Below are 19910 nucleotides of genomic sequence, written 5' to 3'. Positions count from 1 at the left end.
ATGATTCAACGATTTTATAACTGTTATATCTACTACTTGGTAGCAGAGGCACAATCTCAACCTGAGAGGCTCAGCAGCAATGACAATGTATGTGTGGCAGTGCAAAGCTTATTCTTCCTCAGGCAAATGAGCTCTGGGCTGGCTTTGCAGCCAGCACCAAACTCTCTGTGTAGGTGCACTGCCATATATCCATGAACATAATGCTGCCGAGTTTAACATTAAGCATGTTTGCATAAGCCATTGTCAGCTTCCTGCTTCAGTATATCAGTATCTACTTTTTTCTTTGATATGCTGGCACTTGTAAGCCACAAATTTCACTATGTGTCACAAGCTGTATATTTTCTAAGGGCTGTAGCACCAACACCATTTAGTTCTGAATGCACAATTCAAAGAGTACAGGCTGCAGGTCAGTGTCAAAGGTAATTTCCTAGACTGGGATCCCTTCTCTCTGACTTCTTAGGCAATGGGTTGGGAAAGACATTTGTGTTTGATGAATTCATCTGGAGTAGCTCATTACTATTCACAGCTGGGGCTGCTGATATGGGTGCCAGTCACCTCTATTGCTAACATAAAGAAACGAGGAGTATAAGGGCCTTAGAGGGTCGTGTTTCTATGCAGCACCTTAGTACCAGAGATGATCCACTTCCAAGATCCCCTGAACATCTACTGGTTTTTGGCTACCTAACCCAAAAGCGGGCTCTTCGAGGAACGCTCGAGTGTGAACAGCTGAAGCCCAAAGCACAGCTTCTCAGCCCCTCACGGGTAACTCGCTCCTGCTCGGCGAGCCTGTACCCCAGGAGACCACACTTCTTCCCGTTCCCGCAAGGAGCGGACACCGCTACATCTATAACCCCCGCAAACGCAGCCGGGGACCCGGGGCTCACCTGGAAGCCCCACTACCCACCAAGTATAGAGCCCTGCCCGGAGGACAGAAGAAGGGAGTGAGGACGAGCGGTTACACGGCGCCCCGCCAGCGCCCACCTCAGCACATGCAGCGGTCCCGAAGCCCCCGCTCCGCGCCTCGCCCCTTCGCCCGCCCTCACAGACCCCGCACCGGCCGCAGCTCGGCTGGGTGTGTGGGTGGGTGGATGACCCCCCCGCCACATGGCGCGGTAGGAGCCGCCCGGCGGCAGGCGCAGGCGCCGCAGCGCTCGGTTCAGCGCCATGGCTCGCGGGGTGCCAGCGGCTGTGCTTGGCGCTGTCGCTTGCCTTTGCTTCCTACCCCCCGCGGCCGAGAGCTTCAAGAAGAGGGGACCCAGCGTGACAGCGAAGGTGACTCTCGCCCGCGGCTGGGGCAGCTCCGCCGAGCGGAAAGTCGCCCAGGGCGCCGGCCTGAGGCGAGCCGGGATGGGTGGGTTCGTCCTGAGGGGGGGCCGCGGCGGCTTCTCTGCGGGCCCGGCAGGGGATGGTTTTCCTGCCGGCTCCGCGTCCGTTGTCGGCAGGTTCTGGGAGGCTGCCTCCTCTCACTCACCCCCGTCCTGTAAGCGGAACGCCGGTACCTCGCTGGCTTGCTGTTTCCCGGGCCGGATGCTGGGCGGGAGGGAGGCCTCTGCGCGTTGGGTTCGGGAAGGGCTTGGGCGAATGTCTTCGCTATCCCATTTTGTGTTTTGATTTTGGAGTTTCTTAACCGCTTGCTCCCTTTCTGTTGGCGCTCCGCTTCAGACTTTGGGTTAGCAAAGCCTGCCTTACAGAAACTGTAACTTCAAAAGTTAAACGTCACTATTGCGGGGTCTCTGCTGGCTGCGGACTTGTAGTCTGTGGATTTGATTCTTTTTATGGGGTAAGTCCCATAAGCTGTGGTCTCCAAATCATCTTCTGGCAATATAATGCAGTTTAATTGTGCATAAAGTACTTAGCTTTTTCAGACCTTCTGTCTGGGATTTCATTTTGTACCCTTTCCCGATCCTTCTGCTGTGGGACATAGATAATTGGACCTGCTGATCTTCCTTGTGTAGGCCAGTCAAAACTTAACTTAGCTCATCAAATCACTGCAGTTCTCTGTTCCAGCTTGCATAGTTCTATTTAATTTCTCTTCATATAAAAGGTATTCCAGATCTTTGAGCATCTGTGCTGCCTGTTACCTTCTTTAGATTGGTTTTATCATTCTGCAACAGAGAAGACAGAATTACATAAAGCACTCAGGCTGTGAACGCATAGTGCAAATGTATACGATACATAATTATGCTCATCTCTTGTCCTTATCCATGCCTAGCTATTATAAAAATTCAGTTTTCTTCTCTGATCTTCACAAACCCAGAGCCAAACTTTTTATCAAACTGCTCATGATGACTCCAGATATCTTTTCAGAATGGTCGCTGATTTAGGACCCCTTGTTGTGGCTGTGTAATCCTCTTCCATTGGCAGTGTTTGGATTTATCGTGAGTTTATTTGTCATTGTATTACCTGGTCCGTAAGAATCAGGAAATCTTTGTTTCACAGTCAGTTTCTTCCTCCCAACCCCAAGTAATTGAGTACTCTTGGCCATTTTTTAATCTCATATACACCATCTTGTGCAAATTATACACTAATATATTGATGAGAACCAGCCACTCTTACTGATGCACTCTTTTTTTTTTTTCTTTCATTTCAGCCTTGAAATACTTCAAATTGTAAATAAGATTGTATGTAAATATTGGTAAGACTGAAAATGTATAATATTTGTTTTCTTTAAGACTTTTTGGTGAAGAATCTGGCCAGACGTTTTTTGAGATTTGAGGCTGCATTGACCAGCTAATTGGTGTCTTTATGCTTATTGACTTTCCAGAAAACTTGAGGAAATATGCTTAAGAGAACATGGCTTCTCTATGCAAAAACAATACCTACGGCTACCAAATATTTCTGTGTTTGATTTCCTTGCCAAGAATATGCACAGACATGTTCTTTTGTGCATTCTTTGGAAGTTTTCTGAAAGTCGCCAGGCAGGTAGCACAGGTATGTAGCATGCTAGCAGGAAGCCAGGAACTCACTGCTGTTCACAGAATTAGCTGATGTTTTGGAAATACTGGCTTTGTTGCTTAGGAGAGTGGCTTTGCCGTGGGTGAAGCCTTCTGGTTGAGTTAGGTTTACAGTATGTGATGGACTTTACTTTCTGTGGTCTGTGAGAGTGTTTAAAGTTACTGCTATCTGGGATCACTGTTTGGCAGCCTCAGTTGTGTTACTTATGTATAGTTATATATTTCAGGCAGTCCTTCTACTAGGAGAACATTTCCAGGTAAAATAAGGTGTGTTTATAGGCAGGCAGTACCCCTTACCTAGATAACCCTGGTGGCAAAATTTGCAGAGGTGTGTTTATGAAAACATTAAAAAGTTGGTTAAAGTGTGCTGCTAAAACTCTGGGAGCCACACATCTAAGAATTTTATGTTATTTAGTGCCAAGGAAATGAATGAAGTGTATCAAAAGGAATTTTATTTTCTTTATAGAGCAGTTACGAAGTTAGCCAAAAAAGTTCAACAGTCAAAACCACATGGAAGATCAAGAAATGGTAGAAATGTTTAGTATGAGAGCATGAAAGAGGCATTCACATTGAAGCAACTGTGGTCATTTATTATCATTACTGGACTAATTTCTTAGCGTTGCAGACAAGTAATATGTGGTTGAGCACCACAAGGAACAGCAAATACCACATCATAGGAATACACGTTGCTGTTTCCTAGAAGTTGTAATAGTCTTTATGTAACTTTTACAGAACCTCAAAATATCTCTTTTCCTGACAGCTGTTTCTATTTTCAGTAATTTTTGGAACATTTTTGCACGTTCAAGTATGTATTCATATATTCTGAGCTATATTCAAACGCTTTATAACTCATTCGCCTTTTTGAAGTTGCTTTTTAGCAACATTTACATTCAAGCTTCTAGGCAGTTAGCTGAATAGTGTAGCCTGGTCCTTTCTCCATCAGGTTTGAATTCATATTTAGGAAGGCAACTCCCTGCTTGAGCTGTAGGATTTTCTTCCTACTGTTTGTCAATTTAATGGCATTTAGGCTTTAGCCTGTACTTAATCACATACATAGTAATGCTTAGAACAGTGAAGGTTATGAGTGGACAGAAAACTATTATTTGTGGGGATTGTCAGTACTATACTTCCTTTTTATTGTTCACCACACTGGAGTTCTTTCCTACGTTCACGATTCGTCTTTTTTGTACAGCTTTAAAGACATGCATGTCAGGGAAGAGTCTTCTTGAGCACTGCCTTCAAACGTGTGATACAGCAGTCTCACTAAGCCATTAAAAGCAGTAAGAAATAAAAAGTGACTTCACCAGTTCTCAAACATTTTTCTGCATAATCTGATTTTGATAGCTCTGGAAGTATTTTTCTCAAACAGCACACTCAGGAACTGAGAGTTACTATTAATACAGACCAGCCAGAAGTGGTTTCTTAATATCTTGTGCTTTCAAAAGCTTGGCCTTATTGTTGCGCTCATGTTTGTATCACTTTTATTCTACTCACAAAAATGTTCAGGTGTTCTTTGACGTGAAGATTGGAGACAAAGATATTGGCAGAATTGTAATTGGATTGTTTGGAAAAGTTGTCCCAAAAACCGTGGAGAACTTCATTACGCTGGCAACTGGAGAAGTATGTTTGCAGTTTTCTTCCACTTAAGTGTATTCAAGTTTGGATTGGGAAGTAAATATTTGTTTAATGCTGTTTCAGTTGTCAACTGTCAATCTTAGTTCAGTGGAGCCTGTGCAGGGGTGCCATTTCCCAAGGCTGTGCACTGGTGTGTGACTTCTCAGGTTCTTGGGGCTTGGTTCACAAGATGTAATTATGCGATGCTGGATATTGCTACCTCAGACTGTACTTGCCTTGCAGATCTGGCATGTAGTAGTAAGATAATCAGTCAAATAAAGACAGTGGCTTTGATAACTTGCTTTGTGGTAGAGCAGTCAACTACATTCACCTGCATCTCAGTTTAATGTTCTTGGCAGTGTTTGTATCTGGTGGTGGTATGTCTGTGAAATCTGTTCGTTCACCCATATATGCTTCCATATGACTGTATAGAACTGCATGTTACACTGATTTAAATAATTATTTCATTTTTCTTAGAGAGGATATGGATACAAAGGAAGTAAATTTCATCGTGTGATCAAAGACTTCATGATTCAAGGGGGAGACTTTACAGCTGGAGATGGATCAGGAGGTAACATGTTTACTTTCTTCCAGATTCCCTTTCCTTTAAATCCCAGCTGAAATGATGGGCAAACCCATGTAATTCCCTTAGTCTTTCAGCTCATAAATGAAATAAATGAAAAAAAAAAAAGGAAAAAAGTTTTAGACCATCTAGCACTTTTCCAGGCATCTTGGAACATGACCTGCAATTATTTGAATTACTATTAAGTATATGTAGAGCTTCCTTTGTCTTCAGCTTTTGCAGATAGCTCTTTTCTGTCTGTGGCTTGTCCCCCATTCAAGAAGCATGGCTTTGTGTGATGGGTTGGAGCCATGCAACTAACTGAGCTGCTGCTACAGCATACTGTCTCCAGAAGATGGATGTCTCAACCCTTGCCCTGCCCTGGCTTTGCGACAGTGCTCCTCCCCTGAGGCACTCACTGACTGCATGTATACGTGAACCAGTTCAAGTCATCCACGAGAAAACTAATGTCTGATGAAACAGTGTAGTCCTGTAGAGAGAAGGAAAGCAGGTAGGGAAGGAGCTCAGCCAGTTCTGTGGAAACTTCAGAAACATGTTATGGGAGGGAATTTCAAAATGGGTAGCAAAATTAGAAAATGAGGGTCATGCCCTCTCCCCTTTTTTTCCCCATACTAATTCTAAACCCATAAACTTACTGATGGTGTGAATTCTGGCTGTGTCCATCACTCATGAGCCTCCAGAAGAGCGGTTTAGTCCACTAAGGAGGGCAGCCCCATCTCTTGCATTGTGGCTTCTGATCACTTCCTTTACACATGCACACTTCACGTGCTAGGGTTTGAACTGCCTGCATACAGTGTTAGCTGTTTCCCCACTGCGACAAAACAGAAAACACACATTCCTTTTCCTTGCAGTGAACAATGGGGAAGGCTAAAATTCGAAAGACAGAGTTTTAGCATTAAAGGTAGGCAGTGGTTTTTGCCTACTAATACCATTTATTGGGATAGTAGCTGGTGGTGTTGGGAGCAGTGTGACCACTGTGCTAGGCACTGTACAAATAAAGAATGAGACAGACTGCCTTCTCTTGTCAAAGTGATGGTGGTTTAAACATGACTCAAAATGTTTTCTCTTCTGAACTATCTTAGAAACATCAAAATCTGTATGTAATACAGATGGCACAAATTCACAACAAACCTTTTAGACTACCCTCCATTTAGTCTTCATATATTTCTAGACATGTCTAAAGTGCTTTCTTATTAGGAGGAAAGGTTGGGAAAGTAAAGATTAAAATTGTCACAAAACATGGCAACCTAATTTTTAGTGGCCATAGATACATAATTTAAATTTGTTGAATTAGGTTGAAGTACACTTGTTCAGCAGTATATGTAAGTAGGACCTTTAAAGGTACTCAGCTTCCTTGTTAAATTTAAGTGTAATCAGTTTTAAATATTCTCTCCTTACATGCAATGTTTTAGCTTACCTTTTCCTTTACATCAGAATGCATTTAGTTGTGGAATCACTGACAATGGAACAATGATGTTGCTGTGTTTACTCAAAATGAATCTTCAAGTCCTGAATATATACTGTATTTTTCCCATTTTTGAACTAAAAGATTTTGGTTTGGATTGGATTTTTTTTTGTAAAGTTTGTTTCTAAATTTGTGTCACAGGAAGAAGCATCTATGGGGAAAAATTTCCAGATGAGAACTTCAAGCTTAAACACTATGGAATTGGATGGGTTAGCATGGCTAATTCTGGTCCAGACACCAATGGATCCCAGTTCTTCATCAGTGTGACAAAGCCTTCCTGGTTAGATGGAAAACATGTAGTGTTTGGCAAAGTCCTTGATGGAATGGTAAGCTAAAAGTAGTGGCAAGATTTATCCAAGAAAATCTGAACAAGTTCTGCCATATTTTATTTGCATTAGTGTAATTTACACCACTGTGGTTCAAAAGAGTTGAATGTTATCTAGTATGTACATGGTAGAAAACGATTGTGAAGAGCTTGAAGCTGGATGATTTGGAAGTACAATGGTGACTGCAGAAATGGAAACTTAAATTGTGCCTCTGGCTTTCACAGCTTTTGTTTAGGCCACTAACCACCGAAATCAACACTGACATCTTTGCAGATCACAAAGGCAGAAGGTTCAGGTTCCCCTGTCACTAATGCTGTTAACCATGAAATAATTGTATTTCTACAAGCTAAAGTCTACTTCTGTAGCATGTATTAGTGAAGGATGACATTTTCACTGTCAGGGTTTTTAGAATCATGTGGATGTAAAGTATACAAACAGGTATACTCAGATCTGTTTAAAAAAAAAAATCTAGCCTATTCCCTCCAGCTCTGCACAACTGCAAAACTGATTAAATGCCAAATAAAATTTAAATTGAAAAATGGTACTTGCAACTGATTGTTCTCATAGTAGTCTGGCTTTCCTTTTAAGTCATTCTATTTCATCTGTGTTTTGGAATAAATGGGGGAAACCTGAAGTGCTGCACTGACCAGTTCTTTGAGGGGTTTGAAAACCTCAGCAGAACACTTGCCCCTGCTTCCACGTTCATATTGAATTTGATTCTCATGAGCTACAGTAGTAGCTGAAATTTTTTGAGGAGCAACTCAAACTAATTTTTAGTTTAGATTAATGCATCAGATTTCATGAAGCCCAGTTGTGCTGTTACAATTAGAAAAACAAGTACTTCTCATCCTTTATGATCTCTGGATTACACTTTCTGATCATAGGCTACAGACAGACCCTGAATGTGCTATGGTCGGCCAGCTGAAAGGATATTTTGAGTTGCCCTTTTATAATATTTTTGTTGGGTTAAGGTTTTTATGGAAGGGCAAACAACCTTCCTCCTGTAAGCTGTGTTTGGGTGGTAGAGTAGCATGACTGTTCATGTGGGGAAAAAAAAGGCATGTGAGAACTCAGCAGGGTAAAGGTCTGTAAAGTTGCTTAGTATATAGCAATGCTTGGAACACTTAGTTGTTCATGTGGTCCCAGTCTTGAGCCACTGAGTTTCCTTGGTTAAACTGAACTCTCTCCTCTTTTGTGTTAACAGTCTGTGGTACACTCTATAGAACTCCAGCAGACAGATGAACACGACCAGCCCCTTCAAGACTGTGTGATTGTGAACAGTGGCAAAATAGCTGTAAAAGAGCCATTTGTAGTTGAAGTAAGTGACTGGTGAGACCAACAGTCAGAAGGGAAAGTAAAACTTGCAACTTTTTAAGGCTTCTTTTCAACTGATCTCAACCATGTATTGAGTTTTCTCCTCAAAATACATCAGGTTGTATTTAGATAGTACTTATTATTTGCCAGATACATAAAAGATACAAGCATTTCTGTAACAATTTTATGGAGCTCTCACTCCTTGAAGTTCATGACATATCTCACTAAATTGCAGAAAAAGTCTTTAATGAAAAATTTTAGATGTATTTTTATTTTTTCAATGTCTGAAATACAGTCATTTTGTCATTTTTGGAGATTTTTGCAGTGTTTCCGCCTTTTCAACTGAATATATTATTTTCTGTAACACTATCAGCATTTTTAAAATTGAAAAAAAAAAGAAATATGTTGTTTGAATAAATAAACTTTGATTTCAAATAAATACTTAATGAAGAGCTTTTTCTATACCCTTTCCATCTGTGCCTCTGGCCTCTTTTATCACCTTACTTGATTCTGCAAAGTGTGTAGGAGGTGCTGCTTCTCAGGAAATGAGGTGGTAAGATTAGAGCAGGGATGGTAAATTTCTCTGCTCCTAGTATGTCAAAATCCCTGCTGTCTTCCTAAAAAGCAACAGTATTCACGTGCAATCCTGTAATCAGGAAAGAGCAGCTCTGTCTAGTCTGTTAAGTCTGTTAACTGTCTGTTAAGTAGGATAATCAGTTAGAAACTCATTAAAACAGAAGAGTATTCGCTTTACAGCACAGTGAATTTTGTAACTCCTAGCTAAAATTAGTTATTATAAATGCTGCTTTTTTTTCAGTTTTGCTCTATGTCAGAGATGTAACTTCAGGTTCACTGTTTTTGTAATGCTTCGGAGTAACTCAAGTTGACAGCTTAACTGGTAGCTTTGAAACAAAGTGTAAGGTAACCACTTAGAGACACCTGAGTTTGTTAGGCTCTTTAATGAGAGAGATGTGGATTTTTTTTTTTCTTGAGTTTCCAGTGTTTCAAAAGTCAGGATACGGGAACCGATGCAAAGATCTGAAGAAAGGTACACCCACCTCCACGGTTTACAGTACATCACTTACCTTTGTGGTAATGGGTTTCCTGAAGGGTGTCCTGATGCCCAGGTGAGGTACTGGCGCCCCATTGTAAGGGAACAGGAAAACACTGCAGGCAGGGATTTACCTCTGCTCCTCATGACAGGTCACTTGCATTTCAAGGGGATGCTTCTGCTGGTTCACCATTTGCAGAACTGAGGCCTCTCTTGAGGGTAAATACTGACACTTTTTTTAGAGACATGAGAAAGGATTACTGTCCGCTTTAAACAAAGCTAGAGGAGGGTCTCTGAATGTGCCTAGTACTATGCAATCAGTCTTCCAATCTTAACCACTGTTCATTTCTAGTGCTTCAAGTAAAATCCTCTGGGAAGCAGCACTGGGAAGCGGTGTTGGGCAGTAAGAGTGAGAGAGCCTCAGATTCCCTCAAATAGCTCAATTTCAGCAGGTAGCTGAAAGCTTTTCTGGCGGCTGATCTGCAGACAGTGTAGAGGGTTCTGCTCGCTGAACAAGTGCTGCGGTCACTGGCCCACCTTTTCACCAGTTTCAAAAACCCATGCGATGCCAGGACCAGACTGGTGTTCCTGCCTAGCTTTGCCAGTATGGCTTTTCTGCAGCACTTCCTTTCTCTGAACCCAGTGACTTACTGCCTCTTAAATTATACTGATTTTTTTTTCCCCAAAACCATGTACTTTTATAAGCCTATTATGCTTACATAGCATGCTGCTGAGTCTTAAATGAGCAGATAACCAGGCATTTTCTTGTGCTTCTTGTGGAGGTATCTGTGAGACCATCTCTGAGACACAAGCTCAGAGAAATGTCTGAATAGAAATGCAGAGAAAACACACTGATGTAGTACATTCATCTTCTAGTATTTTATTTTGTAAAGTCCAGTAGCACACATACAAATTTCCAGTTAAATCTGAACAAATATATATATATAATTATACATCTATCAATTTTAGTTTTATTAATTTACTACTTAATCATATTCTTGTTTTAGCTTACCACAGAGCTGTGTGCTCCGTGACTTACAAAATGTTAAAATACGGATTACAGTCTGCAAGTTGATGTGAAGAGTAAACACACACAGATAAGATGTCATATCTGAATGGAGATGCGTAAATGCCGTGGAAAATCCCCTGGTACATAAAGTCATTTCAGCTGAAATCTACAAAATTTCCTGAGAGCGAACTATGTATTTTAAAACGTGGAAGCAATGTTTTCCAATAGGAACTCTCCATACAGCTGCACTGGCTCTTCTGCTAAGAGGCAGATTCAAAATAATTTAAGAGAAATTAACTAAATATTGAAAGTTGCTTTCAGTTTCTTCTTGTTTTTTTTTTTTTTTGGTGCAATTTCTGACAGTCTCTTAAGTGCCAGCACTTTTAATCTGTCCAGTGGCAGCAATGGGTATATGCTGGGAAAAATCCTGTTGTAAAAATGCTTAGTGTAATTTATAATAGAAATTACAGAAATAATTAGTAAAGCTTTCAATTCTTTTCAAAGGTTAGTGTAATTCAGTGTAAGACTTTCAGGTTTTAGTGTTAAATAGTTAGAGCATGTCAACATATAAAGGTATAAATAATTTCAATACTGTTGCTTCCATATCTTTTTTCTTTTTTAAAGCAGCAATTGTAGTGACACTGATTTTATTTAAAAAGATCGAATGCTTGAACCTAAACTGAGGTTGTGCCTTTCCCTTCTGAGCATAATTTTCACGTCTCAGATACTTATTCCTGTTAATACCATTACACATGACTTGGAGACTTGCTTCAGTTTCTTCTAGCCACACATTACTTCTACCTGGGCAGTAAATGGGGATAAAATATTCCATGTAGAATGCCTTCTATAACTACGTTTGGAAAGTCATCTGAAAAGAAAAAAAGAAAGAACTTTGCTTTCTTACCTATGCCAGCACAATATAAATGTTTTTTGTGAGACTTAACTAGGTAAGGCTTCATATAATGTGGGTTACTGCATCACTCCACTGTTTATCTGTGCTGGGGATGTGCCATTAGTAATGCTGTTTCAGCATTAAAGCCACTTTAGTGTAGCACTGGGCATTGCATGAATGCACTGCCAGATCTGTAGCTTATTGATTTAAAGGGATGTTCTAATACCTAATGCTGCTAGGCTCCAGCTCTTTATCTGAATCTTTTCTCACAAGGAAGATGGATTACACTGGCAATTCAATTTCTAACAAAATCTCAATATACTTGAAGAAATTCCAAGATCGCTACTGGGAATACTTCAAAGCTGTTTTTCCATTGTGGTTTACAGAAATGTTTAGACTGAGAAGACTTGAGGATGTCTGTACAGTCAGAGATGATTATATGAGGTAGGAAAATTTCAGCCTGTCTAATCAACATAAAACATCATGTGTTACAAAAAGTCATCCTATTAATATCTGAAGTTAAAAAAAAACCACTATGTTCTTGCCACAAATGTAGAGGCAACTGGCACTGAATTTTCATGTTAAATTTAGCATGAAGGAATTACCTGATAGAACACAGTAATAGTTCCACGCAGGAGAATGTAAGAATGTACATTAGTGAAGTGAAACTATTTTTCAAACGCACCAACTCCTGCGTTTTTAATGGAGGGTTCACTTTAATCAGTGGGCATTAAAAGTAAGATTTTCTGATCACCTCTTATGATTGCTGCTATACTAGGAGATGGATTGGCCTAGATGAACAGACTCTTTATAGAACCATAGAATCACAGACTGGGTACAGCTGGAAAGGACCTTAAGATCATCTAGTTCCAACACTCCTGCCATGGGCAGGGACACCTCACACTAGACCATGTCACCTGGAGCTCTGTTCAGCTTGGCCTTGGACACTGCCAAGGGTGGAGCATATATCACTTCCTTGGGCAACCTGTTCTGATACAGAACTTTCCACACTAATCAGATCTTTCCTTCACCTATCAGCCTACAGGCTATTCAAAATGGGGAGGTGTAAATTTTATAAAAAACATTAGGTACTTGGCAAATTAGGTCACCAAATGTGGCTGGGATGTTGCCCCTTATTCTTTCATTAAAATATTTCTGGAGGTGAAAATACTGAGCAAAAAGTAGATTTGACTTGGTAAGAAAAAAAAAGTCCTTACTAGCTGAGTGTCATCTCACTGGCATTAATAAGGTGATTCCAGTGTATTAAAGATGTTACAAACAGATATTTTAAGACATTTTAACAAACTGCAACATCCATTGTGAACAATGCATGAATAATTCTCCCAGCTTTTCATGGTAAGTCATAATTATAAATTACTTGTTAATACTTTGAATCCAATAATGATTCCTCAAATCCTGCAAGCTCAGCTATCCCCAGTCACCCTGGCAGAATAACCCTATGCTGTTGTCATTAATGTTATTAAAAATACACTTGTAAGGGCAATCTGATGCTTTCCTTCTAAATTAAATGCTGCAGTCCAGAAACCAGTTTTTACTGGTTCTTCTGTAACATACAGAATATATAGGAAAATGAGTATTGATTTAGAAAATTATACAACTTTACAATATCAAATTTACTGTGAGGCTTTGCTGCTTAAAAAAAAATCAAGTACATTAATTTCAGTTGATAGTATAAGTACACTGAAGCACAGTCTTGCAAATCTGTGATACTGACACAGCTTAATGAATCATCAGAGTAATTTTTGAACAAGACAATAAATCTGAGATTCCACTTTTTAGCTTCTGAGGCATCATTTTCAATTCACAGCATTTTAGATTTTTTAATTATTTTTTCTTCAAAATAGTACATGTTGGGTTTTTTTCCCCACCCCTAAAAATGGAGTGGCCACCTTACACAAAAGGTGATGTGCTGAGGCACTCAGAAACATCATGAAAAACCGAGTGTGAAAAATCAATGAGGGTTGTAACTGTGAGTTTTATTTTTGCTAGTTGCCTTGCAACTCAAAAATGTGTAAGTTCAGTCACTAGAATAATAGGAAGATGATAGTTATGAAGACAAGTAACAGTGCAATGAAGGGGAGAAAAAGTGTTCTCCAAGTATTATCTTGAAGAAAGAACTGTTTTTTTTTCATTAAAAAAAAGAAAAACACAAGTACACAATCTCCTTTTTTATGGGAATACAGTCTTTCCTGTATCCAGGGAGGAATAACTCCTGAATATTTCTGAGCCAAAGCGCTCTCACAGATCACCTTCAAAGAGTACACAAAATGAATAGTGATTCATTTGGATGCTTCTGGTCACAATCTGAACAACCTTGGCTGTTTTTTTTACAAATGAATGAGTCTGTCAAAGTAAGAACTGATCTGAGCGAGACAGTTTCAGAAAGCTCATCTATATTTTCTCTGTGCTGCAAACTGAAAATGAAAGAAGAATTAAAGGCAGTGTGTAAAAGCTGTAAAAACTTTGTTTCTTTCCAACTAGACTTAACTAGTAGGGCCACCAGACTTAAGACTTGGTTTTCTTCCCTTTTTAAACTACAACTCACATTCTAATTTGTGTTTTAATTCAAGTTAAAGAGTAACTTGCAAATTAATTTGATGCTTTAGGGTCTTCAAATACAAAGAATATTCATGTGCCACATGAAATCTAAATACTGTGCGTCAAGGCCAGAAAATGACTTGGCAGAAGCCGTAGAAGTCTTTTGTTTCAGATGTCATTAATGAGGCCTACTTAATATTTAAATATGGCATGCATTAGAAGAGGCTTTTATCTTAATCCAAGTAATGCACTACTTAAAGGAGTACTTACAAAATTCATTATGAAGTTCCTAATGATTTCAAGAAAAGGAAGCTCAGCCTTAGTCATAATAAGGAAGGAAGGAAGGACCATCACAGAACTGCAAAATCCTGAATAGAAGTCTTACAGTAAAACCTTACATGTTGGCTGAAAACACAAGTGCTGTCTTCCTTTTCAGAGTAACTGACTATGAAATCCATTTTCTCTCTCATGAGTGATATGGAATTAAATTATGTTCATAATTTACACATTGCTCTTGAGGAACCCGAGTTTGCAGTTAAGAGGAGCATTAAACAGTAAGATTAAAACATGCAATTGTGATCCACCCTAAATACCAGTATAGGTAGCATCTGGGCCAACTTTTAGACAGAGGTATTTCTGCACGTGCTTCTGCACTGTGTTGTCACTTGGGTCAGGAGTGATCTTGTAAAGTGACAATCTCACCATTGCCAGCCTGTGCTTCGGTGCATTGATTTTCTGATGTGTGCTCCAGCCTTAGATGTGCATTCAGTCCAGGTGACCAGACCAGTCCTAAGTCAAGTCTAAATGACTAAAAACTAAATGACCTTTTAATGTGTCTTCTGATGTGGACCTTGGTCACACAAGATCTCTGCACTGTTTCATTCTAGAACTAAAACTTCAAATTCAGTAAGACTCTATAGGGTCAATACCATTGGGCCACACCACTAGCTAGAGTGGACATTGCCAGTCAGAGAGACTTATTTAAACCTCTCAAAATACATGAGCCTGGTCCCTATGGTTTTGAAAAATAGCCTGAAAAAAAAAAACCAACAGAATTACAGAATGACTGCAACTGGAAGAGACCTCTGGAGGTGATCTGCTCCAGCCTCCTGCTTAAGTAAGGACACCCAGAGCCAGTTGTCCAGGACCATTTCCAGAGAGCTCTTCAGGATCTCTAAGGACGGAAACTCCACCTCCTCTCTGGTGACCTGTGCCAGGGCTCAGTCACCCTCACAGTGAGAGTATTTGCCACTGGCCACCACTGAGAAGAGCCTGGCTTTGTCTTTTTACACCCTTCCTTCAGGCATTTATATACATTTTGAGAAAATGTGAATGAAGTACACTTTGCTGGCTAAGAAACTTCAAGCAAACAGTGTTCTTTCCTCAATTTACTCTTAAAATTTTTATGATGTTCAAGGCAGCTAAAGAAGCTCCCTTTTCATTTCAATACAGTATTTTCTAAAATCAAACAAAATGCTATATGAAACAAATAATCTTACTTTGCAGCTCTGTGAGAAAATTCTGCCTTGAAACTGTAATTACATTTTTAATACAACATTTAGTAGAAGTATCGGTTCAAACAAGTAAAATGATAAAACCACGAGGAACACACTATTAAAAATTATTTTTTTGTTTTACCTGCACATGTTTAATTTAAGACAGATGATAGGTTCCCTGAATTAATAATGCAAAGAACTTTTTATTAAAAAAAGGCAAAAAGAAAAAAGGGTTTATTAAAAGCTCTTTCAAACACTTTTTTGAACGACATATTAAAAGAAGAAGGTTAACACAAATGTCCTGTGAAACACATCAAACTATACATTGTTCTTCTCCCTCTCCACTCCCCCAAAAGAGCACTAGAGGTTATAAATGATAAGAAATAGTAATAATCCAAATGGAAATACAAACATGCTCACAGGAGATAGACTGGTGTTTAGGGAAAAAGCAGTTACAAAAGACTGTGCCTCTAAGTTCAAATCCTTCAGGCAAAAAAGCCCAAAGGGTCAACAAGAAGAAAAGAAATGCAATGTTCTTTTTCTTTTGACCTGAATTCTCAGTAGATTTGTCTGAGAGAACAACTGGGGGAGAAAATTCCACCCTTTTATAAACTGCCCACCCCACTTAGTGTTTTAATGGTTTCTTACACAAGAACTATCGTTTTATTGGCAGGTTATTAGATTTTGGACCAGTGTCATCTGACTAGGCTGGTATTAATAATAATGTGGTTTATGCAGTGCAGGGTCAGAGCAGTAAAGAACCACTGTTAACAGATGACAGGTTTGATTACCGTTGGCTTTAGGCAAGATATATGGATCCCTTAGGAACAGCAGCACAGGCTGGTGGGACAGTTTGCTGGAAAGGTCAAGAACAGAGATGTCAGTATCAAGGGACAGCAAACAGAATATGGTACAAAGTAGCTTTGATAAAGTGAGGTGGCTGAGCCATGCAGTAGCTGTGGACAGTGTGCTTTTGTACATCAGTGCTGCCCAGAAAGAGCAGGCTTCATCTCCTGGGAGCAAAGCTCACCGCTCCTCAGCTACACAGCAAAATTGCCAATGTGAAGCTGAGGTGAAGGGGCTGTGTCTGGGAGGAGCAGCTGGCAGCTGGCTTTGAGAACTCCCTGGTACCTGATGCAATGAAGGTGCAACATCACCTACAACCACAGCCCTGGGTAGCCCTTTTGCAGGGCTGTTTCCCATCCTGGCCACAGTACAGACATCCCCCACCAGCCCTCTTCCCTCTGTTCTGTACATGCACGTGCCAAGTAGTTCAACCAGGTACACACAAAGACCTGTCAAAATGCACAGTGGACAACCTAAACATCTATTTTCTTCTGGCAAATCTTCTTGCTACCTAAAACATACTTTAATGGGTAAAAATATTTCCAGAAATTATTTCAGAGCTAGCAGTACTCTATTAGGGTTTTGCAAGGAATTTCTCAAATAAGGATGCTCAATTCACACTACAAATGGATGGATCTACCACAGCTGATGAAACTAGCCATGATTATAAACACATCTAATTTTAATACTATACTACTGCCATTTTGTAAACTGCACTGAACAAATACAGTGAACACCGATAATTTCAAGTAGTTTATTAATCTGGTGTCCTAGAAACAGTAGGCATCAAGCTTACCTTGATTCTTCAGATTCTGTTTCATCAAAAGAGCTGCAAGTAAAGTGAGAGGAAACTTTGGTTAAACAAAATTAACTCTACACTAACAAAAACCCCCAGACAAATCCTTTAAGAACCATCAAAGGGACGAATCTTTTAATAGTCAGTAGTTGCATAATGTCATGCAATGAAATAAATGTGAGAGATCATATCTTTTTACAATAACCTCTACTTGGAAATGACAGCATCCATTTTACTGAAACAGATTCATAAGCAGGTCTCTTTGCCTATGAAGCACTTGGGTACAGTCCCACTGAAGGTATTGCCTGAGGTTATTCACTGCAGGTGAAAGTACAAGTCTGTAAGCTTCTGAGTCTCTCAGGAGACTGCCCTGGGCGAGACACTTCCCAGTGTACAGAGGGCCTCAAAATTACCTCCATTTTTTTCACCTTTCCTTCTCTCCACTGCAGATCCACAGATCTTCCCCTGAAGTGGGAAAGAGCCACGTAGCTTTCTGGGGAGCAAGTTCTGGTGATGCTGCTGGACTATCAACTATGTCAGCCTGCACAGCAAGAGAAATTACTTTCCCTACAAAGCTTACAGCTGCAGATGGTAACAGAGCTTCCAGTTACACTGTTTGGGCTATTTCTGTAGTAATTACATTGATCATACAAAGATTGCCTTCTCCCACCCTTATCAAGAGCCCTTCCCAATGGAAAGGCAACGGGGCCATTTGGGTTGATGTCATCAGAAAAGTGAAAGACCCCATTTTCAAACACACAGAGGGAGATCATAGAAGGATCATAGAAGGAACTTCTATTTTGTGCAGTTACTGTGACCGTTAGACACATGCAAAGGCTTTCTATGCAACTTTAGTGAGTGTTTATGAGTATTGTACATTTGAGTAGATACTTCAAGATCTATGAGAAAATCGTGTTTTTCCTCATCTAAACTATCCTTTCCTTTCCAAGAATATTACACGAAACCTCACTTTGTGTCTTTGAACAGTGTGGATTTATTTTACCACCTTTTGGGGATATATAAACATTCTCAACATGAACGTTATGCCCATTTATTTTAAAGTGTTAGAGTTGGCAGCAAGACCATTTTAAGTCAATGGAATTGCATCAGCACTGAGTGAATATGGGCCTTTTGGCCTCCATGTATTTTTCAGTAAATGAGAGCTTACCCACAGCTTTCTGCTTTTGGCAAGCTAGGTACATGGCGAACATTCAGGAAATCAAGAAATATTTTAGGGAGCTCTTCATTTTCTAAAATGACTGTCTGTAAAAAAATAAAGAAGAAAGGCACAATAGAAACCCAAGATTTTTTAGTATCTTAATTATCACACACTTTTATTCAAGCTACCAAAACATTTCCCATTTGCAACACTTTTCAATACTTAACACCTATTTTGTAGTACTTCATCTCAGTAGGAAAACCACAGTTCTTAATGAATCACATATAAATACATTCAGCTCATGCTACTACATTGTTTTTCACCTGCCATCACTGGTGCCAAGCTAGATGCCTCTCAAGCAGAGAAGTCCGATTCTGGAACTAATTTACTGGCACACTTATTTGTGAATAAAAACCTGTTTATTTAAGGCATAAATCAGCTATAACACAGTGCTTTTATGTTTACCTCACAGGAGACTCCCGTCTGCCACACCAGAAAACTGAAGTTTCCACTTGGTGCAATTTTATTAACACATGCCTTGGTAAATGCTAACAAGGGAAAGAAACTCTTTGCTTAGCTTGACAGATGAGCTTGCAACATACTCCTATCTGCACTGTGACTCCTAATGACAGAGCTGTGACCAAATGCTGCTGGCTAGATGTGCCACATTCTTCCAGAGCAGTGACATGAAGACTGGACTCCATTCTCCTTTATTTTCTGTTGATGAGATGATTTACAATTTTCAGTAAACTAATTACAAGTATACTTAAAAATATGTAGCAAATAAATGAGATTCTTAAGCACATGTTCATCATGAAACAATGAGTCTTAAAGAAAAAAGTAGATCTCTGACAGTTTCAAAGAAGCAGACCAAAAATAATCACTGATCTTTTCATTTTAATGGGGCAAACAGAACAGTTCATAAATTCAACCAATGTCTCACCTGAAAGATTAAGCCCTTATTTATTTACTGTTCATACTGCCATGTATTCTGATAATACACATACTTCACATGCAAAAGAAAGCCACAAGCTCTTTCCTAAAACGCCTTTCTTCCTTCATAAAGTCCTGATCTGGAGAGGATGTATGTATGGAAGAAACTAGATTTATAAATCAAACAACTTGTACAGGCAAAGCTATCCATATCCATCCTGATAATTTTCACACCCTATGTTAGAAGAAACAAACCTAGAGAAGAAACAAGACTGGTAATGGGAAGAATCATTACTCATATTCAGGAGGTAACTTATTCCTGTGTGTATATTCTTTTACATTATAATTATCACTGGGGAGACACCACAGGATGTAGAGAATAACAAGATTACAAAAAAGTTAGGTTGGAAGAGACATTTAGAAGATTTTATAGTAGGTTTTATTGGAAATGGTTTGGTTATTTGTGTAATGAAAACCCAGTTAGTGTTAAAATTCAGTAAGATGTGCACAGAGTTAAAGAGAGGTACACATTTGAAAACAAAGATATTTGAGAACTGCTTCTTTTTTTATGTTACATTTGCAAATTGGGATTCAGAATCTACAGTTCTTCAACAGCTGCAGCCATCACTAACAAGTCTGAAAAAAAAGAACTATCAACACGAAAAAGGCAGCTTTTGAACTCTCCTGTTCTAGATTTCAAAGGATGTAACAAACAGGGAGGTCTGAAACGTTGGCAAGTGTTAAGCCTTTCAGTTCACCTCTGTATGAAGATGCTGCATTAAAAAATGCCACTTCATTTGCATTCTGAAAAGTCAGCACTCTGCTGCTGCAGAATTTATCCAGTTCTGCATTCAGCTTATGCACAGAAGGAGGGGTGTAGGTGGGTGCATACTCAGGTGGTGTGTGAATTGCA

The 19910-nt window shown here is 39.6% G+C and overlaps 2 protein-coding genes across 4 annotated transcripts in view; one reads left to right on the top strand and one right to left on the bottom strand.

Moving 5' to 3' along the window:
• Positions 1–1096: 1096 nt before the first annotated feature.
• PPIC (peptidylprolyl isomerase C) lies at positions 1097–8690 on the top strand. Its single transcript, XM_013131054.2, has 5 exons — positions 1097–1272; positions 4461–4574; positions 5046–5139; positions 6758–6942; positions 8147–8690. The coding sequence occupies exons 1-5, from the start codon at positions 1165–1167 to the stop codon at positions 8273–8275; spliced, it is 630 nt and encodes a 209-aa protein (XP_012986508.1). The 5' UTR covers positions 1097–1164; the 3' UTR covers positions 8276–8690.
• A 1477-nt stretch (positions 8691–10167) lies between these two features.
• SNX24 (sorting nexin 24) overlaps positions 10168–19910 on the bottom strand; it is a 93861-nt gene continuing 84118 nt past the window's right edge. For 2 of the 3 annotated variants that reach the window (XM_031043119.2, XM_031043120.2), the window contains 3 exons: positions 18074–18168; positions 16906–16938; positions 15447–16119 (listed from right to left, as the gene is read on the bottom strand). In XM_031043119.2, the coding sequence (XP_030898979.1) occupies positions 15978–16119; positions 16906–16938; positions 18074–18168 (270 nt within the window). In that variant the 3' untranslated portion in view covers positions 15447–15977. Of the gene's footprint in view, positions 11185–15446; positions 16120–16905; positions 16939–18073; positions 18169–19910 lie in introns of those variants that run through there. The other variant, XM_005142398.3, reaches the window with a different exon arrangement.

This window comes from Melopsittacus undulatus, chromosome Z, assembly GCF_012275295.1.
Source record: "Melopsittacus undulatus isolate bMelUnd1 chromosome Z, bMelUnd1.mat.Z, whole genome shotgun sequence".
In the NCBI taxonomy this organism is placed as follows: domain Eukaryota; kingdom Metazoa; phylum Chordata; class Aves; order Psittaciformes; family Psittaculidae; genus Melopsittacus; species Melopsittacus undulatus.
The sequence above is the reverse complement of the archived record's forward strand: the minus strand, read 5'-3'. Positions and strand labels throughout refer to the sequence as shown.

Coding starts and splice junctions, on each gene's coding strand:
- PPIC (XM_013131054.2), top strand. CDS start 1,165: ATGGCTCGCGGGGTGCCAGCGGCTGTGCTTGGCGCTGTCGCTTGCCTT. Junction 4,575..5,045: donor TTACGCTGGCAACTGGAGAA/GTATGTTTGCAG, acceptor CATTTTTCTTAG/AGAGGATATGGATACAAAGG. Junction 5,140..6,757: donor AGCTGGAGATGGATCAGGAG/GTAACATGTTTA, acceptor TTTGTGTCACAG/GAAGAAGCATCTATGGGGAA.